The sequence below is a fragment of the Melanotaenia boesemani genome, chromosome 2 (genome assembly GCF_017639745.1).
Source record: "Melanotaenia boesemani isolate fMelBoe1 chromosome 2, fMelBoe1.pri, whole genome shotgun sequence".
NCBI lineage: Eukaryota > Metazoa > Chordata > Actinopteri > Atheriniformes > Melanotaeniidae > Melanotaenia > Melanotaenia boesemani.
The window spans coordinates 4,040,730-4,068,563 of record NC_055683.1 but is presented as its reverse complement, the minus strand read 5'-3'; the positions used below and the strand labels follow the sequence as shown (position 1 = coordinate 4,068,563).

General features: G+C 44.1%; 1 protein-coding gene across 1 annotated transcript; it reads right to left on the bottom strand.

Moving 5' to 3' along the window:
• Window positions 1-608: 608 nt before the first annotated feature.
• abat (4-aminobutyrate aminotransferase) lies at window positions 609-27,834 on the bottom strand. The gene is made up of 16 exons (XM_041998749.1): window positions 27,730-27,834; window positions 20,081-20,231; window positions 17,080-17,177; window positions 16,920-16,949; window positions 11,305-11,422; window positions 8,239-8,288; window positions 8,045-8,125; window positions 7,869-7,961; window positions 7,415-7,477; window positions 7,265-7,328; window positions 5,950-6,098; window positions 5,733-5,870; window positions 3,512-3,679; window positions 3,220-3,366; window positions 2,382-2,493; window positions 609-2,312 (listed from the first exon to the last, which is right to left on the bottom strand). Exons 2-16 carry the CDS (start codon window positions 20,148-20,150, stop codon window positions 2,191-2,193), a joined length of 1,503 nt encoding a protein of 500 aa, XP_041854683.1. The 5' UTR covers window positions 20,151-20,231; window positions 27,730-27,834; the 3' UTR covers window positions 609-2,190.

The following is a 27,834-nucleotide window of genomic DNA, read 5'->3' as shown; positions in this document are numbered from 1 at the left end:
ATTTTATTGTGATTATGTGTTGATGCCTTTTACTATTTCTAAATATCTGTAATGTCTTTGTTTTATGTAAAACACTTTGAATTGTCCTGTATATGAAATGTGCTGTACAAATAAACTGCCTTGCCTTGCTATGACCAATATGGTGGACAAATTAGCGTATTGTAGCAACAGGCTGACTTTGTTATGGTTTACCCACCTCTGTTGGTAAATTTGCTTTTTTATTGCCTCAGATGAAGGAATTACCATCACATAATTCTACTGAAATGTCCTACATAGCTGATATAATTTCAGCGGAGCATCAACTTTTTACATTTGCTATAATATGAGTAGTCTATGTTGTAATCTGGGCGCGGTAAAGGAAGCTAAAGGAGCTTGTGTTGATTAGTTTGTCCTCTGGACAGCAGAAAATCTTAATTTGTTGCTCAGAAACATGGAGTTACTCACACATCAACCCCCCATCACATCCCGAGTACAAAGAAAAACCATCAGCAATGTCGCACATCGTTGCAGCAGATGTTTACAAGCTGTTTAATGATTTGTTGACTTCTTTATTGATATAAAATGACTGTTTCCAGGGTCCAGAAGAAGATTTCACAGGAAATAAGAAGTGCTGTTACACGAACTTGATTTATTCTTCACAGTACACGGACAGTGTTTATAGATAACAGTCATTTAAATAAATTACATCAATTATTGTTTCACAAGTGCAGGTAATGTGAGATCTTCTGAAAGGATATTATCACAGATCTGACTGACAACACAAAGACAGGCACTGTCATCATCATCATCATCATCATCCTCATCACCCATCAGCCTCTCACATGGCACAAAGTCACCCTGTTAAATATGTTTAATAAATCACATTAATGTTTCTATCTTCTGTAGGAATGTAAAAAAAGATGACTTATTTGATTATAAGGTTAACATTTAGAAATGAAGACGGATTCATGAACATGTCAACATTCCTGACTCTTCCCTCAAAGCTCCAGCAAACATTCCCAGACAGCTGATCGTCTGTGTTGGACAGAACCAGTTTGAGCGAGTTTTAAATCACCGTGGAAACTGAAACCTGTGTGAGACCCTGTATGATAGATGTGTGCTTTTCTCTGCTCTACGCCAGGAGTCGGTAAAAAGTCTGGAACATTCTCAGGTGAGGAAGAAACACCTTCACCATCGATGTGAGCTGAAGTTTAAAACTCGGTTAGCAGAAAGCCGGACTTCTGCCTGCTAGTTATTACTCACTGCTGACTCAGCAGCCATGCAGGATAATTAAAACCTGTTTAATTTTCATCTTACCTGTTTAGATTCACCTGGGAGGCTAACATGCATGCACAGCAGGAGGAACCCTGTGGGGAACATGCAGATCATATTTACAACCAGCAGCTCGTAGCCGTGTTTTTGTCTCTGGTGTTCACCTTAAATCAGAATGGGATTCAGGATTTAGAGCTCATGAGCTGGAATTGAAAGGATGAATGTAAAATCTGAGTTCAGGTTACCTTCAGCTGCTTCGACTGCTGCCACTAGAGGGAAATGAAGATCATGCAGGCACTAAATACTCTATCACATTATCACGGTCCATTTTACAGGCTGAATCATTCTGATGAGGATCAGCACAAGACATTCTCAGTACGCAGACGGTTACATGGCATGCAAGCCAGCAGCTCAGTTTTACTCTTTTACACAGACCGGATCCAGGACCATGACATGATGCTGGTCTACGAGCACCAGAACCGGGCGTTGTGCACATTGAAAGCCACTTTTCCAGCCGGAAACCGTCGGCGTCATGTTTCTGTGCCAGGACCAGACAACTGACACAGAAAATGGAGGCATGGGCAGATTTACATGGTTTGCTGTGATTTAATACAAGAACACATCAGAACAATGACCCAGGCTGGATTAGAAAGTGCTACATGGTGGAGATGCTCCTGGTTGAGAATCTGGACTGGGGTGGAGGTCCAGGGCTGATCGGTCTACAGAGTTAGATTACAGAAACATTCAGCTAAATATAGAAAAATAAGCTGCTGGCTCCGGCTCTGATTGGTTAACTGGGATCATCTTCATGAGACAGTTGTCACCTCACTGGAGCTGGAGACAGAAATTCTGTGGGCTGTACTAACATGTACATGTACTTTGTGCTTATCTTCCCCCCTCCACTCTGGGCTGAGCATCAGTTGGCTTCAGGATCAGAATTTATTTGTTCTGGGCCAGCACGTCGTTAAAGATGTTGAGGAAGATGTGGACGTGGTACTCCTTGAAGACCAGTGCTGGACGGAAACGGATGGACCGGTCTCCACATCCTCCCAGGAGCACGCCTGTGGATGACGGACACCGTTAACTGGTCGTTACTCTGATCACAGCCAGCCGGATGTTTAAAAACCCACCTTTGTCTCGGGCCTGCTGCACGAGCCGGTCGCGGGTCGCAGCGTCGCAGGCGTCGATGGCACAGAAGGTTCCCTGTCCTCGGGCTCGACTCAGTAAGCCAGGGTACTGAGCCTGCAGACAACACACCAAACACACATTCATTCTGAGACAGGTTTCTGTCTTCCAGGTGAAAACCGTCTCTGTTCCAGCAGAAACCGGAGCAGCAGAACATGACTAAGGTCGATGTGCAACTGGGCCATGAAGCATGTCATGCTGTTTCCTGCAAACAGTTCGTAAAAACTCAAGTATGAAGGATTTTAACTCTTTAACCTCGTCATCATGAGCGGGGAGACGAGATCCATGCAGCACACAGCAGAAGAAGAGCTGGACGTCCCTGCTGTGGACGATGCAACTCATCCTCCACGATGTACTTTCACCTCCTATAAAGTCATTCTAGCTGTTTTTATGTTCAGTAACCTGCAGATTTTCAGGATTTCTGTCTGTTTTCTTTTGGTTTTTAACTATATGTGCAAAATTTTCTTAAACCCTTCACTATTATTATTATTATTATTATTATTATTATTATTATTATTATTATAACAATAACACTTCACTTATTTAAATTACGTGGTGTCGCTTCAGTTGTGTTCAGCCTTCATTTCTGTAACAACTATTAGAAAATAAAAAGATGTATTCTGTGATGTTAGTTTGTTATTTTTAACTGGTCACCAGTAAAACCAGTCCCATTAAAGCCTGTGTATAAAATGCAGTTAGTGAAATTAAAGAAACAAAAATAAGAGTTCCAGAAGTTCGATGCTCTCATGTTCCTGGTCCATGTGAACCTGAACACACACTGACCTGCAGCTCATAGAGGCCGTTCAGCAAAGCTTTCCCAGACCGGTTCACCTCCTCCAGAAGGTTCTCCCTGCGGATCACGTTGAGAACCTCAGCCAGGAACAAGTTCTTAGATGGGTCGCCCATCCAGGTGTTAAAGATCCGGTACGGCTGGAAAACACAGAAGAGTTATCTCAGCTATACATCTAAACCTGGACCTGGACCTGGACCTGGACCAGGAGCAGGACCAAGACCGGGACCAGGAGCAAACAGTGAGATGTTCCTGAACATCTCTTGATGACATAAGAGGACGAACCTTGTCTGCCTGCAGCTCGTCCTTGTGGAAGAAGCCGCCGGTCAGAAGCTTTTTACTGAAGGAGACAACGTCCGCCGGGTCCTCCATCCCCCAGTGCTCATGGGCCCAGAACTTTCCTGTTCCTCCCCCACCAGTCTGGACCTCGTCCACGTGGAAAGCACAGCCGTGCTGCAGAGAAAAGCACCAACATGTCAGAACACAGACATGAGGACTAGTTGTCAGGTTTGTTTAAACGCTGTTAGGTTGTTGGTACGGTGGTTTGATTCCCGGTCAGGTCAGTACAGGAGATACAGATATGAGGCTGTTCCAGCTCGGATGTTGCTCAGGTTAACAGGTCTGTGTCAGATGATGAGGAACCAGGACATTTCCTGGTGATCCTGGTGAAAGTTTGCTAGGGCTCGGCGATTAATCAAATTTCAATCGCAATTACAATCTGGTTTTTTTAACGATCATAAAAATGAAATAATTCGATTATTTTTGTCTTTCGCAGTTTCATCTTGTGCTGTTTTTAGTTGCAAATTGAGTGCCACTGGCATTGCAGCGCTCTGCTGCAGACTCCTCCCACTGCTGCAGACTCCTCCCACAGCAGCAGACTCCTCCCACTGCCGAAGACTCCTCCCACAGCAGCAGACTCCTCCCACAGCAGCAGACTCCTCCCACTGCCGAAGACTCCTCCCACAGCAGCAGACTCCTCCCACTGCTGCAGCCTCCTCCCAATGTTGCAGACTCCTCCCACTGCTGCAGCCTCCTCCCAATGTTGCAGACTACTCCCACAGCCCCGTCTGCTTTGGTTTTCTTCGGCGCTAGTTGCAAACACCTCGCCAGTTAAGGGCTGGACACACAGGAGGCGAAGTTCCTCCTTCTCCATCATTTTCTATAGAACTTGTGCGATGAGGCGAAAATGGCTGCCCTCCTCCAGCCAAGCGACAGGCGACATTCGTGCATGTGAAATGTTGCGCTCATTCGCGCAGACGTGCACACGGGGGTTTGCGACGCGACACAAGAAAATAAAAAAACTTTCAATTTTTGTGAGTCGCGACTAAATAATCCACCGACTCCCAGAGACACAGAGAGACAAATGTAAGCAAACTTTTTTCTCAATTAACACATGAACAACCCGGGATTTAAGAAACTCATCAACACTTTGGACAAACGGCATCGCTGCCATCTTGTCTCCATGTTAGTGGAGTGTCTCTCTGTCCTGTATGATGAGTGTGGTGAGGGTGTTGTGAAAGACGTGGCTACAGTCCAATGTTTCACCACCGCTACGGACCTGTGGTCAAACCGCACCATAGGGCCTTATATATATGCTGTCCTACATTTTATTGACGCGGATTTCAACATGAAAACGAAATGTCTTCAGATTAATTTTTTCCAGATCACACCGGGCAGAACATAGCTGCTGGTCTGAGACAAACCAGGACCTGGTAATTACCACAGATCGATCAATCAAGCAGCCCTAAGTTTTGCATTTCCACCATAAACTTCTGGAACATTTACTCTGATCAGACTTGACAGTTGGTACGGCGGTCGGGCCTACTTCAGCTGCTCTGCTCCTTCAGCTTCTTTAATCTGGTTTCAATTTCTTTCATTTTTCCTGAACCAGTTTCTGTGTCCTACATCCAGCTCTGCCAGCTGCTCGGAGAATTCGCTCAAAGATCCTGGATCTCGCTGTCCGTCCACATCACAACACAGTTACGTTTGTAGAAGTAAAATAAACCATCTTATACTAACGAGAAATGGAAGTAAGGAGTGGTGCAGGTTTGATCCACCAATCAGAGCCTTCAACTCCGGGGAATCTGAAAAGCCCCGCCCCTTGTTAGGCCGTTAGGCCATGGACAGTTTGAGGGTAAAGGAAAGTTTTTTACCTGGGTAATGGTGGAAATGCACCAGGATTTTTTTAAAATCCAGTTCCCATGGTGGAAAAGGAGCTTCTGAAAGAAGGCTTTCACGGACTAGACTACAGACCATAAACACCTACTGGGAATATCACTGGGACCAGCAAGCTGATGCTTGGCTATAAAATGAACCACACAATAATCTCCCTGACCTTTGTAGAGAAGATTTGGGGACAACCCACATACTCAACATTGCAGCTCATCCCACACATGCATTTTCCTTCCAGATGTGGCTCCACTTAACAAGAAATAAACAGATGTTCCTGATGTGGAAGATTTATTTACACCGGGTCTGCAGCAGGTTCTGTTTCACATCCTGGTACCTTGCGTGCGATGTTGCGGAGTTTCATGAAGAAGTCTGGGGAGGCGTGGTTGTCTCCTCCTTCAGACTGGATCGGTTCAATAACGATTCCTGCCACAGGTTTGCCCCTCTGCCTCCACTTCACGATCAGGTCCTCCACCTGAACCAGAACACAAATCACTTTTACATATTTAGTTTTATAATTCCTCCACATGAAGAAGAAGGAAGCAACAGCCCACCTCCTCCAGGCAACGAGCCTCCTCCTGGGCGTTCTCCCGGGTGAACTCCTCCAGAGGGTACTGTAGTCTGGGGAATGGAGCGATTGGCCAATCAAATGACGGCACATCCAGTTTGTGTATGACCTTGGAGTGTGTTGTTGCTAAGCAACCTGAACAAAACAAAATACAGATACATTTACATGTTAGCCATGAATAACAACAACAACAACAATAATAATAATAATAATAATAATAATAATAATAATAAAAGGCTTTTCTTCGCTGGCTTCCTGTGAGTTCCAGGATATAAAGCTCTAAACGATCTTGCTCCATCATACCTTAAAAACTTACATACTGTCCCAAGAGAACCCTCCGCTCTCAAACAGCGGGCCAACCTGTGGTCCCCACTCTTTCTAGAGGTAGACGGGGAGGCGGGGCTTCGGTTCTTGGGCTCCTCTCTGTGGAACCGGCTCAGTGCAGACTAAAGGTTCCACTTGGCTCAGAGTTTACTTTGTCTTTAGCAGAACTTTGTGATCAGTTAGTTTAATTCTTTTTACACTTATTGATCATCCAGTAAGCTGCTCGAATGTGTGGATCATGTGATAAACATTAAAGATGCTGCTGGGTTCAAACTGTCATCACATACAGAATGTTCCTGAACACATCACGGACACCAACTGCTCCTGAACACATCACGGACACCAACTGCTCCTGAACACACCACCGGACACCGACTGGTCCAGAACACACCGCCGGACGCCGACTGTTCCTGAACACACCGCCTTACGCCGACTGTTCCTGAACACACCGGCGTACGCCGACTCGTCCTGAACACACCACTGGACGCCGACTGTTCCTAAACACACCGCCGTACGCCGACTCGTCCTGAACACACTGCCAGATGCCAACTGTTCCTCCTGCTGATCGTCCGGTTTAAATGGAGAGAAAACTCCACCCAGGTGGTAAATGGAGCGGACCCAGCTGCTGTTAAAGTTAGCCAGTCTTCTGATTGGCTGAGTTCTATGAGACACAGCTATCCTGCCTTCTGATTGGCTGACAGTAGTGTAAGGATCACCTATCAACTTACCTGTATGTGTTTATTATGAGTCTGAGCTGCTGCACACATTCATGATAAGTAGCTGAGATAAAAAGTGGAAACGTGTGAGTGGTATAAGAACTGCAGATGTTTAGATGGCCTAGAAGAAGCTTTCAAGAAGCTTTCAGACTACCCATGTTTGATTCTGCTCACATAATTTCTGCAATTTAATCCAGGAGGGGCCCTAATGTCAGCTTTTTATTCCCATCACAGCAGCCAGAGGGGTTGTGCTTAACATACCCATCGTCCTTCCATGGAAACCTCCCATGAAAGATAAGATACTGAGTTCTGGACATCCTGGGGTCTGAGGTGGAAACAGAGAAACGAAGAACAAAGTTTGTCACTGAACAGCAGGATGTTAGTTAATAATGGTGTGATGAGGAGGCAGACCTGGTTTATCATGCAGCTGCTCATGTCTTCTTCAGATGGTGAGCTGTATCCTCGCTCCTTGTTCTAGACAGAAAACACAATGTTAGGATGAACCCATCCCCTCCCAGCAAAGTTAAAAGTTCAGCAGCAGGGTACGAGCTGCGAGCTACATCTCTGAACATTCATCCTCAAGTTTCCACATAACTCATGGAGCAGATCCAGCCCTGAACCTCATTATCATCTCGCTATTCCCTCATCTCATCACATCATTATTTATCTCTTCATCTCATACTATCCTAAATGCATCATCCCTCATCCATCATCTACATCAGCTACTTTAATTCTGTTCTCAGCTGAAAGTAAAAAGCCATTTTCTGTTCCCACATCCAGCAAAAATCTTTTTGAAGATTTTCACCAGGAGCTGGACGTCGAAGCGTTCAGGTCCACCACCAGCAGCCCCCACATTAACACTCACCTTGTACCATATGAACATGGCTTTGAAGGCATTCTCATTGGAGCAGGAGCCGCAGGCCATTGTCTGAACACGAGTCATTCCAATGGGGGCCACCTGACAGGAAGTGGACAAAATCCAGTTGGTATTCCATAATAATAATAATAATAAGGCTGTTATCTCATCTGTGTGTTACTGACTGAAAGAAGACTTTCTGCAATTTTTTCTGGAAAATTCTCGGGCGGCAGGATTCCAAGAGCAGGTCGGTTCACAAACGCACTCTGAAGGAAAACACAGGAAACCAAATCCCCTCAGACGGGCATGGTCTCATTCTCTTCTTCCATCAATACATCCATCCTTCAGCCACACATGATGGTGTGTGGAGCAGACCTACCATGTTGTTAGGATTGGTCATCATCTTGAGGAGAGCAGGGTGGTTGTATCCTGAGGAAAAACACAATAAAAATGATTTGACACACATCACACAGTGACTCCCTCTTGGTGTTTCCCATCTTCACCTCTCCGTTTCTCCCACCTGAGACCCAAGAGGAGAACCAAAACGAGACGTTTGCTTCAGATCAGACATGATGAACTATTATAACACATCCTTTCATGCATCATGCTGCTGAAAACTCCTCACTGTGACCATTCTCTCTGCTCCACATGCATTTTAGCAAACAGCCCATCAAATAAAATTTGCAAAACTTCCATGTGTTTTGGCTCAGTCACATCTCATTACCATAAATTAGGGTAAAAGGTGGAGCAGCTTTTATATGTGTTTATGTGTCTGTGTGAAGATCCATACTGCAACTTGTTTTCTGTGCACAGGACAAAGCCTTGAATTTGGATTCTTATATAAACTGATGTAGCAGGCTTATATAAATGCCGGTGCCATTCCAGCTGCAACCAGCAGAGGGCGGTAGGGTACCGGGACAGTTTCACAGAGGTTTGAGGTTTCTTCATAGTTTCAGCAGGATCATCTACCCTGACAAACAGAACAGTATTGTTCAGTCAGTTTCATCCCTTATAAATATCATGACAAATATATAAATATATATTTTCCACCAGCCCCAGAAACCTCCTACACATAGAAAAAACTTTTTAGGAGAATTTATCTTTGCAGCTTTCAAACCAGCATCACTCCCCGTGAAATCGTTTGTGGTAATGAAAAATCATCTTTATCCCAGTAAGAAGATGAGGGTCTGATGGAGGAAGGCCTTTGTCATCGGAATGACGCGCACTTCATGCGTGAAAGCGTCATGCAGATACTTGGAAGAGGATGTGATAAGCGCGGTGTCTGAGTGTGGGGACTGATTTAGGAAAATTTTTTCTGTGTTAAAACAAATACACATTAGCAAAAGAATTTAAAATAAATAAATCCTGATCACACCAGTAAGCAGAGTAAAGCGGCTTCTGACTCAGAAACAAATCATGGCTCTGGTAGCTCTAGATTAGCTTCATACCCATCTCAACTCCAAATATGAATGATGCCTGCTAAATGGGGTGATGGTGACTTGTGATGCATTCGTCCAGTCTTGTCTTGTTGGATCCAGAACCTGAACATAAGCAGCACCGTTACAGATGATGTCATCTTCCAGTTACTTGCTGCATATAAACATAAACTCTGTGTTAACAGTGTGGTAAAATGCCAGCTAAGACAGAAAACGTCTACTGCAAAGATCTACAGGTAATGATATAAAACCCAATTTTTACCTGAAGCTAAGCTGCTGATGGCTTTTCTTTGGACACATCTGTGAAGTGTGTGTGTGTGTGTGTGTGTGTGTGTGTGTGAGTGTGTGTGTTGGTAGCTATGGTTGCTTGTGTAAGTAACATATTTATAGAAGCAAGAAATAGAGACGTTCATTTGTACAGTGAACCAGTGCATCACAACAAAGCTCTGTTAGCTCCAAGAGCGAACTTTACTCTGCATCAGTGCTCAGCCTGACATTGGAGGCTTGTTGAGGCTGCAGGTAGAGGCTGCTGGGGCTGGTGGTGGCTGCTGGGGCTGGTGGTGGCTGGATGGGGCTGGTGGTGGCTGGCTGGGGCTGGTGGTGGCTGGATGGGGCTGGTGGTGGCTGGCTGGGGCTGGTGGTGGCCACGACAGTCTGAGACTACTGGATGAATCAAGTTCTTAAATATTAAACATGTGCTCACCTCTTTGATTTGTAGCTTTGATGAAATATAGTTTTAATGTTGCAGATAAACCAGAGAACATGGGAAACCAGGACACGGACCCTTCAATTGAGTTCCAAACAAAAACCCTTATGTCCCAGAGGCCCTGAGGCTGAGCCAAGAATTTGAATAAATCATGCCAATCAGGCTGGAGGCTGAGAAGCCCGGCTGGAGCATCGGTTTGCTTATGCAAAGCAGGGGGCATGAATATGTTAAAAAAAACACAACTTTGACAACCAGACTTTTCCTTTTTCTGAACCATTTTTAAAGCAAAAAAAAAAACAAAAACAAGAAAAAGAAAAGTAGTGTCTCTTCCACACATTTCACAAGCTGAGCTTTTTTTCCAGTAGGTTCTTTTTTCTCCAGCTGGGACTGGTTCTTACCATGCCAACAGAAGAGTCGTTTACAAACTTTCCAAATCCCAAGTAATACCTGGAATAAGACTCCAAATCCAGATGAGCTGCAGCAGAGAGACTGTGGATGTTGGGTGTGTTCTATGCAAATATAATACATATAGCTCTTTCCTCCATAAGGAAAATCAGACCATAGCCACCTACACACCCACTTTTCAGCTGCAACCTGTGACATACATACTTTAAAGATGGCCTCAGGGAGACGAAGAAGTTCTGAGTGCTTTGGTCAGTGTGCCTTCAAGTCTGGACAGAGCTAATGGGCTGAACATGTTCTTCAAAAGGTTCCTTCTTCCAGTACCCATAAAGATCCCAACCATCTGAACCAGATGACTACAGACCAGTTCTAACATCTCACAACATGAAAATCCTGCAGACTCTGATGGGCTCGCCTCAATATGCAGCTGAACACGTTTAAGGACCCATTACAGTTTTCTTATGGTAATGTTCTTGGAGTTGAAGATGCCGTCATCTATCTGCTTCAGAGCCCACTCTCATCTGGACCAATGAGGCAGCACTTTGAGGCTCATCTTCTTTGATTTCTTAAGTGCTTTTAACACAACTCAGCTGCTCTGCTTTGTGAGAAGCTCCTTAAACTCCAGGATACCTCCACCACCACCTGGATTTATGACTAGCTACCAAACAGACGATGGTGGTCAGCAGCACTGGAGCACCACAAGGGACTGTTCTCTCACCATTTCTCTTCACACTGTCCATCTCAGACTTCCAATCCAACTCTGAGAGCTGTCATCTGCAGAAATACTCTGATTACTCTGCAGCTGTAGGTATGTTTCAGCTTTCTGAACATAAATGCTTTAAGTGTACAGACAGAATAGTTTAAAGTCCAGGTAACAATGAATGGACATTTTGATACTAACCAATGGGGATGGAGGAGATCTGAGTGTAGATGTCCAACATGCGGTTGCCGTCCACATCCACCAGGTAGTTCCCTCTGCTCTCATCATAGTTACAGAAGAAGTGGATGGCACCGACATTCTGTAAAGAAAATGTTGTGTATCAACATTTCTCATCAACCACACCGTCCCTGGATTTCAGATTTTCATCTGGATTTTCTAACATTGGAAAGATTATGCTGCCTTCACACCAGCATGGCAGCATCTGGAATTTACCATCTTTATTCTACATATCGGAACATGTCTGACCTGCGTAGGTACAGAATGTAGTGTTAGAACAAGGAAACTGCTTTATTTCTGCAGGTGTTGCAGAGATCTCAGTCTTCTTTATTTGGTGGAAATAAAAATCCGTCAGTCAATCTTCTAGAAGGAAGTAAAGCGACGTGCAGCTTAGTTAACCGAAAGGACGGTGTGTAATAACAGCGAATGAAGGCTCACACTACAGTACCAACGGATCATTTATTAGGACGAGTCATTCTCCAAGTTACAGACCAAAGTCCCCGACCACATCACACGCAGATCCCCTTTTCGTATCACTGTGCGGCACTATATATAGCAAAAACTTACAAAGACACCTGTCAGACAGGTGAGAACTGATTGGCATTGATCTGATGTTAAATGATATTTCAGACTCTCCTCTGTGAGGTCATCAGACAATCAGCTGATCTGATCAATGACATCATTTCTGATCAGATGCTGAAAGAGATCCTGACTGAGGTTTGCAGTGATCTTGGATCTGTGTTGCAACGTTCCACCAACTAAACTATTCCAATGAATATCCAGGTGAGACACGAAACAGGTGGGACATTCCCTGTCGATCCGTCCTGGATGTGTCTTTTCTCCGGATCAAAACACATTTACTTCCCCTGAACAACTAAAGATCAGATTACAGAGTAGAGCTGCAATGATATTCCTGTGGGGGGTACTCCAGGAGCATGGAGTGCTGGACCCGCTTGTACGAGCTGTCCGGTCCCTGTACGACCGGTGTCAGAGCTTGGTCCGCATCGCCGGCAGTAAATCAGAATCGTTTCCAGTGCGGGCTGGACTCCGCCAAGGCTGCCCTTTGTCACCGATTCTGTTCATAACTTTTATGGACAGAATTTCTAGGCGCAGCCGAGGTGTGGAGGGGATTCGTTTCAGTGGCTTCAGGATTGGGTCTCTGCTCTTTGCGGATGATGTGGTTCTGTTGGCTTCATCGGGTTGTTATCTTCAGCTCTCACTGAAACGATTCGCAGCTGCAACATGAAGCGGCTGGGATGAGAATCAGCACCTCCAAGTCCGAGACCACGGTCCTCAGCCGGAAAAGGGTGGAGTGCCTTCTTCAGGTCGGGAATGAGGTCCTGCCCCCAGTGGAGGAGTTCTCATGTCTCAGGGTCTTGTTCACAAGTGAGGGAAGGATGGAGCGGGAGATCGACAGGCGGATCGGTGCGGTGTCTGCAGTGATGTGGACTCTGCATCGCTCTGTCGTGGTGAAGAAGGAGCTGAGCCAAAAGGCAAAGCTCTCAATTTACCGGTCGATCTACGTCCCTACCCTCACCTATGGTCACGAGCTGTGGGTAGTGACTGAAAGAACAAGATCGCGAATACAATTAGCCAAAATGAGTTTTCTCTGCAGGGTGGCCGGGCTCTCCCTTAGAGATAGGGTGAGAAGCTTGGTGATCTGGGAGGGGCTCATAGTAAAGCCGCTGCTCCTCCACATCGAGAGGAGCCAGATGAGGTGGCTCAGGCATCTGGTCAGGATGCCTCCTGGATGCCTCCCTGGTGAGGTGTTCTGGGCACGTCCCACCAGGAGGAGGCCCCGGGGAAGACCCAGGACACGCTGGAGGGACTACATCTCTCAGCTGGCCTGGGAATGCCTCAGGATTTCCCCGGATGAGCTGGTGAATGTGGCCGGTGAGAGGGAAGTCTGGGTTTCCCTGCTTAGAGAGCTGCCGCTGTGACCTGACCTTGGATAAGCGGTAAAAAATGGAAGGATGGATGATGATGGGAATGATGATTGAAATTGTGCTGGGAGTTATGTTTGGAATTATGTTGTAATGATGCTGGGAATTCCACTGTGAATGATGGTGGAATGATTCAGGGAATGTGAGTAAGTAAAGTCAGATCAAGTCTCCTCCATCTCTAAAAAACATGTCAACCAATCAGTTTAACCAAAGAGCTTCACAGGATAAAAATCCAACACGGCTGAGAACTAAGGGTGACAGAGCCTTTGCAGCAGTGGCCCCTGTCCTCTGGAACTCCCTTCCTCTAGGCCTGAGATCTGTGGACTCCATGATCTCTTTTAAAAAGCAGCTAAAAACACATCTTTTTAAACTTGCTTTTACTTAGTTTTATTTGTTTTTATTTTCTCTGTATTACTGTTATTTAGTGTTTTATCTTATTGTTGAAAGGTGCTATATAAATAAACATTTACTTACTTTACTTACTTACATTTGGAGGAGGAAGTTCTGTTGGTTCCTGCAGCTGCTCAACATCTGGATATATCCACCTCATAATGTTTTTTTCTACTTACAACCTTTCTAAATATCATTGGTAGGCTAGAGTTTAGGACAGTTTCTATAAATGATTGTTAAATGAGGCCCAGGATGATATCCAGGCTGGAGACCTCAGAGGATGGAAGGATGTGGCAGACATCTGTCTCTATAAATAACATCTTTAGCTGCATGTCAGAGTGATGATCCAGAAACACAGGAAAACACAAGATCATCTGGCAGCAGACGCAGCTGGTGGAATTCCACCGCCTCCTCCCGGAACTATGTCTGGATGATGGACGTTCCCTCAGGCTGACCAGTGTCAGTTTGAGGAGCTGCTGTTGATGATTTCCAGGATGGACACAAACTACAGGCGTCCATGAAGGTTTCTGGATAAACACAAACTGGGTGATAAATACCGTTTGTCAGCATAATCTGGCACTGACAGGCGCCTGGAAACCTTCACAGATTCATTCCCATCGAACTACATCGCAAGCCAAAAAAATGTAAACCAGTCTGTAGTAGCTTTTAATCCCAGTATAAACCAGTCTGTAGCAGCTGGTGCTTTTAATCCCAGTATAAACCAGTCTGTAGAAGCTGTCAGATTATGATGTAAAATTATGTAAAAATGAATGTATCAATAGAAATAGCAGAATAAAGGCCGACCAGAACAACAGAAACTATTTCCATGTTTCCACTTTTTCCTCATTTCCAGTTATTCCTGCTACGATTTACCTGCTATCCTCACTAAACCAACTCCAGCTCAGCTGCTTTGTGGCGCCACCGTGCATCAGAAACGTCTTCTTGGCTTCATTCCAGCCATAGAGGAGCATTATTTTTCTTGGTTGCTCCTGATTGGACGTTACCGTCAATCTAAGCTCTCTGATTGGTGGAAAGTTTGACAGGAAGTGGCTTCATCATCATGTCCAGGTCTAAATAGAGGTCTCTTAGCAACATAGCAGTGATAGTGATCTTTTTATGATGAAATGTGATCAATAATGCTGTTACCGTGGATCATTGTGGATTTACCAGATAGAATCTGATATAAAACTACATTTAGTGGCTGGATTGTAAACCTCCTGGACGGGATAAAAATGTCTGGAAAACTTCCGTAGATAAGCTAAAGGGTAGCTATCCATCACAGTTTACCCCACAGAGCTACACACTACCGCTCCTGGTGGTGGAAGGGAGAGACCTCAGGGAGACCTGCTGGAGGTTCAATAAATTGCTCTGCTCTATAAAAAATATCAGACCTGAGCAGAGACATGAATAAGAGCAGAAAATGCTAAATTTCCCAAGATGCTCTCTGTCATCCATGACCCTCATTTAGCTGCAAACTCATCAGCTGAATGTAAAGCGATGTGGTCCTGAAGTGAGATGTGCTGGGTGCTGAGCCATAACATTGCTCCAGGTAATTAAGACTCAGTGAGCAGCTCCTCTGTACTTACAGTATATCATGGGTCAGTAGCAGCTCATCATATTATGTCTTCCTTTCATTAACAATGACTCAGAGGTTGTGTGATGGAAAATAAACTGAGCTTAAAGCTTCAGCAGACACAGGCCTCTATTTCCAGAGATGTCATCAACTTAATACGGCACCGCTTCTATTACAGTTTGGGAATTTTTAAAATCTTTAAAAGCTGGTTTATTTCTGTGGTTTCAGAGCTGAGATGAAGTAGTTTGTTAAGTCTGATCATATGTCAGTTAAAACGAGCTAAATCTATTTTGCAAAGATTAGCATGGTAACATATGAACACTTCATTTGTGTAACAAGCCAAGGTAAAGCTGCTGACTGTAGGCTGCAGACCAACCAAAAGTTTACAACCGAAAGCTGCAGACCAACCGAATGTTTACAACTATCTGCACGTTTTAGATGTTTGCCTGCTCCATCTTACCTGATTCAAATGAAATGGCTCCAACAGCTTGTCAAGTGACCCAATGACCCAATAACCTGAGTCAGGTGTGTTGCAGTAGGGAAACATGTAAAACCTGCAGGACGAGGACTGGAATGGAGATGCCTGGACTTAAAGCTACTAAATCTCTGCAGAGGTTCCGTGAACAGTGGACCACGCTGCTGTATGTAGAGCAGTGCTTGTGCCGCAGGCTTTATTAAACTAGTTCACTGAGTTAACACAATTGGAGATCTTAACAGGCCAACACACACACACATCTGGCTTGTATTGACCGTGGAGACTCCACTGACATAATACATGTTTACATGAAGTTGGTATGCAGTCAGATTTCTGCTCACATCATGTAGGAATTGTTGGAACGGTGCGACCAGAAAGCTAAATAAACGATGGTATTTGAAGCACCATGTGGCTGTCAGTGTTTCTACTTCCATGTACTACTACCGTTTACTACTGCCTATCCTGCAAATACCTAGTAGTCATGACTGACCAGATCCAGGGTTCTAAAGTTCAATAAAAGTTAGATTGAAGAACAAACCGTGGAACCTGAAGGAACTTTTGACCACCATTTTCTGCGTGTCTCATACCGTGTGTAACATAAGTAGGTTTACTTTGTGTAGTTATGTCATAATGTATGTATCAGTGTTTATTAATGTCTGAGGTTTTTTGTGATAATTATGTAAATGCGTTCAGCTTTCATGTGTGTGTTTTTGTGCAAACATTGCTGATGTGATGCAGAACAAATTTCAGACATGTTTCTGACAATAAAATCGCATTGCACCGTATCATATTTTATTGCACAATACTGTACCATTTCGTACCATTAGGTACCTTATTGTACTGTATCGTATAGTACTGTGCTGTACTATACCACATCAAATTGTACAGTGCCATATTGTACATTAATGTGTCATACCGTACTGCATCATATCGTACCGTACTATATTGTACACATGATATCATATTGTATTGTACAGTTTCATATCATACTGTACCTTATCCTTATCGCATTATATCATACTGTACCGCACTGTATCATATTGTACCACACGGTACTGCATCATATCATACTGTATCGTACCATTTTGTATCGTACCTTATCGTATTGTACCTTACCGTATTGTACCGTATCATACTATTTCATTATTATATTTGACCGTAACGCATTGAAAAACAAGTACACACGCATTCTGCTCACCTGGATGTCTCCCAGTTGTTTGGTCAGCTCCTACAATGAGACACAAAGGTTTTAATACTCAGCAGGACTCACAGGGAAGAACACACTGTCTCTCTGTGTATGTGTGTGTGTGCGTGTGTGTGTGTGTGTGTGTGTGTGTGTGTGCGTGTGTGTGTGTTACTTGTGATCGTGGTCCAGGAACTGTAGTTTTCATGGATGGTCCATCATAGTCATAGTCCACTTGGGTCTTTGTTGCTGCCTTACTGACGTACCTGCAGCCTGATGTAGAAACAAACAAAAATAAATCAGTGTCATAAATACACAGGTAGAAATGATTGACAGACAGCAGTTCAGCTCACTAGCAAGATGGAAATCAAGATTCACAAAGCAGCTACGCCAGAGCGTCTTTGAGGTGGAAAACTTTCCTGAATCTCCTCAGCTACACATGAACCAGGTGGTCCTGAAACGTATCAGTGTGAGCCGTTAGCTGCCTGGAAGCAGCTCCAGCAGCTCTGGAAAGCTGTGGAGACTCACGGCAGGTTGTGGCAGCTGCAGGAAGAGCTGCTGGAAGTTGTGTTACTTTTACACCCTCAGAAGCACAAATCCGTCCCATTGCAGGAACATTTAATCAGAAATGCTGTGAAAGCATAGAAGTCTTAAACTAGCAGATCTACATCAGATAAACTCACATCCCTTCATATGCGCTGGTGGGCGTGGTTTCTGTGCCTGCAAGGTGAGGACCTGCTTACCAGCATCTGAAGGGAGGGGCTGTGGTTTTATTTTTTATTTTCTTGGGATGTGGAGAAGCACCAAGTACGGATCTACATCATGAAAAACAAAACCTGGTTTTGCCCCGTAGGAGGCGCTATGAGTAATTTTTGACCCACAAAATCCAGTTGTTTTTTTTTAGAAATAAAAAATATTACATAGTTTATCAACAATGGAGGTGGGTTTTTTTTTTAATCACAGTTAAGTAATAATATGTTGTTTACAGCTCAAAAACACATTTTAGGGTTCACTAGCTCCAACCTTTGGCACTTTGGGATCAGAACCTGATGGGCTGCATTCACTGCTGGGATTTTAACCCCTCTGGCCATGTCATGTTGTTCTTGTTGGGCAGGAACTCAGAAGTTCTGCTCATTAGCTGAAGAACTCCTCAAAAGACCATAGGGACATAGTAAAAGTACACATTACATACGCTCTCCATTTCCGCAGTTCTCAGGGTGGAAAACTCTGTTCAGACCTTTTCAGCCCTGTTTTCTTTAAGCTAGCAAACTACAGCGAACCAGTGCCTATCAGCTGTTTGAGAGCACTGACAGACCACAGAGGAAACAACATCTGCAGCATTTGAGCTTGGATGTTATTTAACCTTGAAATGAGGCATAATTATGCCGGCAAGAAAGGAGAGTGTAGCACAACAGCGGATTTTAGCCGTGTGCCTTAGCTTTAGCCCGCCTACCTCCATTAGCTGGTTAGCTACCGCTAGCTTCGGGTTAGCTCGGTTAGCTCTGAGCTACAGGCAGCTTGGGGTTTGATGGGTCAATCATCCACCCCCACCTTCACAGTCCCCCTCTCAGCTCCACCTCTTGGCCCATTTTTGGATTTTCAAGGAATGACGACACACGTGACGCTGCCAAGATGGCGACAGTGGGAACCGCCCGATGAGCTTCAGTTCTGCTCTTCAGAAACCTACGGCTCCATCCATCTTTTAAATACAGTCTATGGTTTGGGCCAGAGTTTTGGAGATGTATCATAGCTAACAGCTGCTCATGGCTTATAGGTTTTTAGTATATTTTGAATTTTTGTTATTCTGGTTGGCTTTAACTTTGTTTTGTCTTAACTTGTGTTTTCTTTTTCTTAGCTTTAGCTAATAAACATAAATTATTTTATAATAATTATGCCTGGTCTTAATGTTGCCACCTCTCCCTACATCCTGGGGTCACAGATATAAGAAGCAAAATAAAATCTAAAAACTGATCATGAGTCTGCAGTTTGTTCAGCTTCATTATGGAGAAATGAACATAGACACAGAATAAATCAGCTAATCTTAAATTTCATGTATGCAAACAGCAGCTCCCCGCAGGTTAGCAGAACCATGCTAGCAGAACCAGGGTAGTAGAATCTAGCTAACAGAACCAGGTTAGCAGAACCGTGCTAGCTGAAACAGGCTAGCAGAACCATGGTAGCAGAACCAGTGTAGTAGAATCCAGCTAACAGAACCAGGTTAGCAGAACCATGCTAGCAGAATCAGGCTAGTAGAATCAGGCTAGTAGAATCAGGCTAGCAAAGCCAGATTTGTACAACCAGGCTAGCAGAACCAGGTTAGCAAAAGCAGATTAGCAGAACCAGACACCATTATCCTGTACGGGAACGCTTCTCATCTCTGTCTGAGGTGGGACGACGCACATTTTCCTTTTCAGCCCACCTTCAGTCGAGTTTCTCTGCAAGTTATTTGACTGAGTGGTCAAATTATCTGATACCATTATCAGGAGAGGACTGATAAAGTCCACCAGATTCAGGTCTGAACCGGTCAGCTGTCTGGTCCAATCACTGCAGCACAAAGTTGAAGGCCCACAATAAACCCTGTTTGGCTGACATTTACTGCTGTGCATGTGACTTTGCTTCCTGTTCAGCAGAGCCTGCAGATCTTTGAACTGAACAGTGTCAGCTCTGAGGATCATCTGAGGTGAGATCAGGTACGTTTTCTTATTATTTTATCATCGTCATCATCATCAATTAAATAATCCAGCAGAAAACACAGATGAAGATCAACATTAAGTGACAGGACTGGTGTGGAGCTGAGCCGAGTTACTCCAGGTTTTACTATCTGATATGTCAGAACTGTAGTGGACTCATCAGTGACAGTCTGAGTGATGATTGACAGGAGAGCAGACCTTTGACTCAACACACAATCCCAGTTTCAGTCAAATATTTACTCTGATTACAGTAAGATGTTCCCTGTTTACGTCCACAGCCCCTGGTGGTTTCTGTAAAGCAGATAAATGACTCCATCATCTGGAAGTAAAGTTTGGAAGAAGCTGAACCTCATCAGGTGGATTCAAGGAGGTGATCAGACAAATCCTCATCATGTTGCTTTGCTACACATTACTATTGCTGCTTCCTGGTGTGTGTGTGTGTGTCATCAAAAAGAGGTTAAAGGATGGAGGATGTGTGGAGCTTACCTGCAGGACTGAGCCACAAGTTCTTCTGCAGGGAAAGAGCAAGCTGACGGCTGATCAAGGAGGCCGCCATGACTAAACAGTGTCTGACAGCGAACAGAGACAGTGACAGAGAACCAGAGGCTGCCCTCAGAGCGGAACTCCACCTAGACACCTGAAGACAGGGAAGGTCGGCGTTAATCATCAACATGCTGATCAGAGCTTTCTCTCTTTTTTCACACAGAAAACAAGACAAACAAGAAGAGATGAAGGTCGGCTGATATCGTCAGCTTCATCACACTCAAAAGATCCGTCATCCTGCTGCTGAACACTTCATCTAAACCAGGAGAGTCCAGCTCACCTTGGTCCAGGTTCCACATTCAGATCTGGTCTCCAGTGGGTCGGACCAGGAAAATGACATCATAATAACCCAGAAATAAACTATAAATATATATACATATATATATATATATATATATATATGTATATATATACACTCCAGACTCCAGCAGCCCCTCGACCTGACAAAGCAGTACAGATAATGAATTAATATATATATATAAATAAATGAACATCATAATAAAAATCATAATTTTTTTTATTTTAATCATTTAATATTTTATTTATTTGACTTTTTATACATTTCCACAATTATCCCAGCTTCCAGACCAGCACAGATCCATAAAACCAGCAAACATTTAATTCCAGGTATCTGGAAGGGAAAAAGGGAAGGGAAAAAATAAAACAATTTCCCCCTGAGAGACTAATAAAGGTTTCTTATCTTAAACCTCACCTGGACACAGATTACAGTTACTTTTATTAAATCATTGATGCAGAGCTGCAGCGAGGCAACAGCAGACTGTCTGCTCGCTGTCGCTCTTATGTAACAGGGCTGCAGGAACAGGAACATTCCAGTTATCTGCCTTTACACACTGAAGAAAACCCAGCTCTTTAGACACATTGTGCACACATACGTGCACAGCACACACACACATCAGCACAAGCTGACATACGCATGCACATTCAGACGGTTTCATGGCAACAACTCATGAACTGGATAGAACTGGTTTGGGTTGTGAGAGTTACACAACACTGCATCTATGTTTCTGGGAGTTACTGGGGCCACGTGCTGGAGATGAAGAACACACCACAGTACTGATGATGAGGAGGGTGTTTGTTGTAAACGCTGCCTGGAAAACATCTGTGTTCTTTTTGTTCTGTTTTTCTTTCTTTTTTTCCAGCAGCCCTGCAAAGCAAATTCTTTCTATGTGCAAACTTAAATAAAACTAAAAATCAATGATTTCCAGAATCCCATCACCTCACTTTTATTCCCAGTATAAGATCAACAACACATCAGCCGGTGAAACTGAGACATTTTACCATGTGATGGAAAATATGAGCTTAAAGTGAATCTGATGGCAGCAACACGTCTGGAAAAAGCAGTTGCAGGGTGATGTTCAGCAGGGTGTAAAAAGTAGTTCCACTGTGATAACAGACAGTGATTTCTGGAAGTCTTCCTGAGTTTATGCAGTGGTTTCCAGCAGAGAATCATGTCTGCTTTTAATGCAAATTATCACCAGCATCCAGCCTTGTCCCAACAAAGCTGGATGCTGGCACACAGAGATTCCTCCTAATTCTGTGAATCTTCTGATGATATTCTACATTGTAGATGGCGGATCTTCAAAGTCTGAAATTCCTGAAATTGTTCCGCAGTTTTAGATCCAGTTTGTCTCAGGTTGGTGAACATACACAGACTCCTCCTCCCAGCCCATGTTTGTCATTCCTAGGATTTATTTTTGTTCCCTCTGCTGCTCCTTTCTGGAGTATCTGTGCTGCTCCGCGGCTCAGGTAACAAACATCACCGGGGCACAGCTCTTCTCCTCTTCAAACCCGTGTGCTTTCAGCTGGTATCATGCTGGAATATTCTGGAGTCATGTTGTCAGGAATGCTGCAGGTGTTTACGGTGGTGGAAAAAAAGAATCTTTGCCCTCTTCCTGATTTCTTATTTTTAGCATGTTTGTCAAATTTAAATGTTTCAGATCATCAAACTAATTTAAATATTAGTCAAAGACAACACAAGTAAACACGCATGCAGTTTTTATTATTAAAGGAGAAAAAAAATCTAAACCTACACGGCCCTGTGCGAAAAAGTGATTGCTCTTCTCATTAAAACACAACATAACTGTGGTTTATCACACCTGAGTTCAGTTTCTCTAGCCCCACCTGTTCTCAATCCAGAAAGACCTGCCTGAGACTGAATGAGACCAAAAGATCCTCAAAAGTCAGACATCATGCCGTGATCCAGAGAAATGAACAAATGAGAAAGAAAGTAGTTGAGATCTATCAGTCTGGAAAAGGTTATAAAGCCATTTCTAAAGCGTTGAGACTCCAGCGAACCACAGTGAGGACCACAAATGGTGAAAACATGGAGCAGTGGTGAACCTGCCCAGGAGTGGCCGGCTGACCAAAATTACCCCAAGAGCCTAGTGACGACTCATTCAAGAGGTCACAAAAGACCCCACAGCAACATCCAGAGAGCTGCAGGCCTCACTGCCTCAGTTAAGGTCAGTGTTCATGATCCACCATGATCCGCCGTGATCAGCCATGATCCGTCATGATCAGCCGTGATCAGCTATGATCCATCATAATCAGCCATGATCCGCCATCATCAGCCATGATCCACCATGATCCGCCGTGATCAGCCATGATCCGTCATGATCAGCCGTGATCAGCTATGATCCGTCATGATCAGCCGTGATCAGCTATGATCCATCATGATCAGCTATGATCCATCATGATCAGCCGTCATCAGCCATGATCGGCCGTGATCAGCCGTGATTCATCGTGATTCATCGTGATCCACCGTGATCAGCGATGATCAGCCGTGATCCGCCATGATCGGTCATGATCGGTCATGATCCGCCATGATCCATCGTGATCCGCCGTGATCAGCCATGATCCGTCATAAGCCGTGATCCGCTATGATCAGCCATGATACGCCATGATCCGCCAAAACCTCTGATGTGTCCAGCTTTAATGTTCTCTGTTTGAATGTAAAACATCTCCAGGTCAGGAGGAGAACTTACATCTTCTCCATCTTTCTGACTTGGAAAATAATTGTTTGTGTACATATATATATATAATGATCATAAAATGATATATAAAATGATCAATAAACATCTTGATAATGTACTTGTGTCTCTTTGTACTAGAACATTATTTCTAGGTTATTATGCTGTTATTTTACTGGTCCAGTCCAGTTGGAGACCAAATTGTTCTGGAGTTTAAAGTTTCTGGTTTTTATGATAACAGCTGGTGATCAGTTCACTGCAGCTGTAAACCCCCGTGTTGCTTCTGGTGGTCATTGTCATTCCTCACCTCACTGGGAACTAAGTTAGGAACAAGTTGAAACACAGCTGACACAGCCAACATGTCACCATGGCAACAGTGCAGGCCAAATGGAGAGAGAGTGGTTGTGTAAGAATTGGAGTGTACAGAAGCAAATCATGTGAGTTATTTGCACCGTGCTGTTATTTTTAGATAATTAGATCATGAATTTTAGATACTAACTACCTGATCTTTACTGGGACAGCACCAGTCAGTATTCTAATGCGAAAGAAGCTTCATCTAGATTAAACTGGTTCACAGTCTTTAAAAGCTTCATCAGCTGATCATTCTCCATGACCATTGTTCGTGAGCCTGATGCTGCTGGGCTTCGTCGTCTGTGACCCTGGCACCCTCGGGCTTCGTCGTATGTGACCCTGGCACCCTCGGGCTTTGTCGTATGTGACCCTGGCACCCTCGGGCTTTGTCGTATGTGACCCTGCGCCATCGCGCTTCCTCGTATGTGACCCTGCGCCATCGGGCTTTATTGCTGATAAAGAGGCAGATGGCAGCTGTCCAGCTCAGGTCACATTCTGTAGATCTGCATCAACATCTGAAACTGGTGTTGATGTCTGCCACAGAACTCTGCAGGAATCTAAAGTTCTGCTGATTCTGCTCGTCCAGCAGGTCTCAACATTAACAAATATTTAAAGTGGGGGAGTAAATTAGTTTTTGCTCATGAATTATGAGGAAATAGCCCCGAGTCACTCGGAGCAATAAGGAAGCCTGACAGTGAAAAACAGACCATTACTCAAGCTGTCAGAAGGTAAAACCTTGTCCGAGTGTTTTCCTTCAGAGAAGGGATGGATCAGCAGGTTTAGGTTCACATTTATTAAACTAACAGAAGTCAGTGGGAATTCAAAGAACAAACAAGTGTACATGATGTTTATGCACAAAGTTGAAGAGATGTTTCCTTCAAATGTTAAATCTGAAGGTGTTGGCTGCATGGAGGTTGTATAATCACAGCTGCTCAGCTGAACCACCTGGACGAGGAGGAAACTGTCAACATTCAACCAGCAGCGCCTGGCACAGAAACAGAGCCGGAACATTTCTGCATCCAAAATCTTCAGTCAGTGAACGGCAGTCAGGAAGGATCAGTCTTTACCCCTAATCAATCTTTTCTTCTGATCTTAACGCTCGGCTACAGTCAACATTTACCAAAACTCCAAAACGCAGATTTTAACGAGCACAGAAGGTTTGAGGTCATGTGATTGTTTTGGATTTGTGAATTGGAACTGAAAGTGATTGGTCCCATTCCTTGGTTCACATGAAAACAAGCCATGAGTTTGGAGACAATAGAAGCCAACAACATCTCTGCGGTTTGAATCAGCTGTTTGGTCCAGCGAACAAAGTCTGCAACATGTTGGTGTGATTTTAACTCTTTTGGTTTTACAGAACAGTCGAGGATAAAGTGACAGCTGCCCCCTGACTGTGTGAGAGCAAAACTCAAGGTGAAGCCCAAGTCTGTTGAAGATCATCATCTAACACTGAGGCAGGGATGAGCATGCAGCAGCAGGAAGTCAGAATATAAACAAGTACTGCATTCACATTTTGTTGCTTATTACCACCCACACCAGCAGCCAAGACTAGGACCGCTGACTCACACATTAGCCCCTAACACTAATACTGCAGGCTCCCACATTAGCAGCCAACGCTAACACTGCGGGTACCCACTTTAGCAGCTAATGCTAACACTGCAGGCTACTACATTAGCAGCTAATGCTAAAATTGCGGGCTACCACATTAGCAACTAAGACCAAGACTGCTGACTCACACATTAGCCCCTAATGCTAACACTGCAGGCTCCCACATTAGCAGCCAAAGCTAACACTGCGGGCACCCACTTTAGCAGCTAAGACCAAGGGTGTGTCCCAAACCGCGCACTTCTATACTTCGAACACTACATTTAAGTGCTTAGTGCGCTGACACAGAAATTTCAGTAAAAACTCGCTGCACTGAAAGTACCCGGATGCTGCCCTAAACTCGGCCAAAAATCTAGTGCGAAACGATGGACACTACACGCACTAAACGGACGCCATCTTGCTGACGTAGTGGAAGGGGAGGGACTTTCAACCAGTTTTTCAGAGCTGGCAGCCATCGACTCAGCGGTACCGATGCAGACGGAGGGTATTTTCTACTGTTGTAAGTATGAAGATATTTGATCATAATTCTAATATAAACTGCAGCATGTTTCTTATCTCTTCTATCCCTGATGACAGTTATGGATCTGATCATTTGTTGGAGGCTGCAGTAGAGTTAGCAACGTAAATGTTAGCAATTTTACAGCCGATTTCGCAGATGTAGATGGGCTATAAGTGTTAAAAATGATTAATACTATAGGTTCCGTGTGTTTATTCATGATTGTTGAACCTCCAGATTAAGCACTGCGTGGTCTCTGGCGTAAACGAAATGGTCCTTGATCTGAAAACTGATTAGGAAACACCGCTGGTTTAGAGAACCGGCCCGTTTCGTTGGTACCGCTGACGAAGCCGTAGCTGATTGTACACTTTAGATAAGCGTCTGCAAAGTACCCATAAAGTACATATACATAATAATGTTTGCTTATATATAACCTGCCATTCTGTGTTCACCGCAGGTCACTTTGGCATCAAACTACCGAGCCAGCAGTGGCAATGAGGCATTTACCATCTGTGGGCCAGGACGCTGCTGTGGAGAAGAGGAGGAAGCAAGAGAGAAATGTTTTAATAAAAAGTTTAAATAAAATGTTTTCTGCATCCCTGTTTTAGCGTCTTCATTACTGCATTTCATATTTTAAATGATGATTTCCTGTTGCCAGACGTGAACGGTATCGGTGTAGAAAATAACTTTAGAAAATAACAAGAAGTTATGTCACTACCATAGACTGTATGGGCGGAGCCTCTGTGATGTCAGCCATAGGTTTCTGAAGATCAAATGTCAATCCTGTCAATCAAAACCTATACCTGTCAATCAAAAGGACATGCCCCTAATTATACTGAACTTCAAGATTAAATAACATCCAAACAGATAAGACAGAACCCCCCCCCGACAGTTGTCATGAAGGTAAACTTGACCTATTAAAATGGATTTTTGGCTTTAAACATGTTTATTTCTGCTGTGAAGTTGGCCTTTTTAACATGGGAGTCTATGGGGATTTGCTCTGTTTTTGAGCCAGCTCGTACTGGATGAGGGGTGAACTGCAATTTTGTGGACTTCCACATAGGCTTCACATTTCACCGCCGGAAGTTGCCGCTTGGTGATTAAGTACTACTACATTCAGAATTTGCAATCTGAAATTGGACGGGAAAACGTAGAGCAGGGTTTTTAGAATATCACATTTCAGAAGTAGATGTGTCAGACCAGATTACAGTAATCTGATTACTTTATATTATCAGATGTTAGTGGTCATGTCATTGGACTCTGACAGATTTCTGTCAACATATAAAAACTCTGTAAACAATTATTTTCTTCATATCTGTATTTTAGTTTTCGGACTTGTGATTTAACATCAAGGTTTCTGTTTCAAGTTCAAGTTTGATTTCTTTCTTTTTTTCTTTTTCAGGACAAATTTGATGTTAAGCACCAATAATCTGTCACTGTTTTAGCGCCATAAAACGAGGTAGGCGAACATACAGACATCACACAGAGCTGAAGTCGTACAAGGTACCAGTCCTGACCACCACACACCGGTCAGATCCGGGTAAACTAGATGCTGACTGACTGATTGAACAGCCACCATGTGAGATAAAGCCTGCCCAGCAAATCAATAAATTGATCCTCTCTCAGGACCCAGGAGGAAAAGTTTTGGGGTAGTGGATAATCTTCTGGACCTCTTCATCTCTGCAGACCTCGAGCTGCTTGGAAGTCCGAATGGAAAACTATGGAAGCTCGTCCTGATCTGAGGAACGTTCTTCAGAACCGGACAGAACCTGGAGCGACAGGAACAACACACGTTTCTAATCTGGTTCTCATGACCGAGCACCATGAACAGACCGGGTCCTGGACCGCCCAGTCCTGGTCTACCCTCACTGACCCCATTATCATGTAAATAATATCCGATCTGCGGATCTGGTTCTGACTGGATCAGTCCGGTTCCGTCACCACAAGATAAGGGTAAGAACACTCCGGCTGTGACGGTGACCAGCATCAACACAGGAAATCTGACGTGTCTTTGAAGGCATCTCGGCCGTTGCAGCCCGCTGATGTTTACAGCGCGCGCATAAAAAAACAAAACACAGAGCGACGCGCGAGCGGGGAACGGTGGAGTTCTGATCCAGAAACGAGCAGAAGATGGCTCAGAGAAAACTTACCGATGATCCGGAACCAGGAGAAAAGCAGTCCTCAGCGCGCGACGGACGGATGAGACTGATTGTGTGGCGGCCTGGTCCGCTATCTGGATGAGGATGAGGAGGAGT

Excerpts from the sequence above, each read along its gene's own strand:
- abat (XM_041998749.1), bottom strand. The coding sequence starts at position 20,150 with ATGGCGGCCTCCTTGATCAGCCGTCAGCTTGCTCTTTCCCTGCAGAAG. Across the intron at positions 17,178-20,080 it reads CTTGTGGCTCAGTCCTGCAG|GCTGCAGGTACGTCAGTAAG; the intron begins GTAAGCTCCACA and ends TTTCTACATCAG. Across the intron at positions 2,313-2,381 it reads GCAGCAGGCCCGAGACAAAG|GCGTGCTCCTGGGAGGATGT; the intron begins GTGGGTTTTTAA and ends CGTCATCCACAG.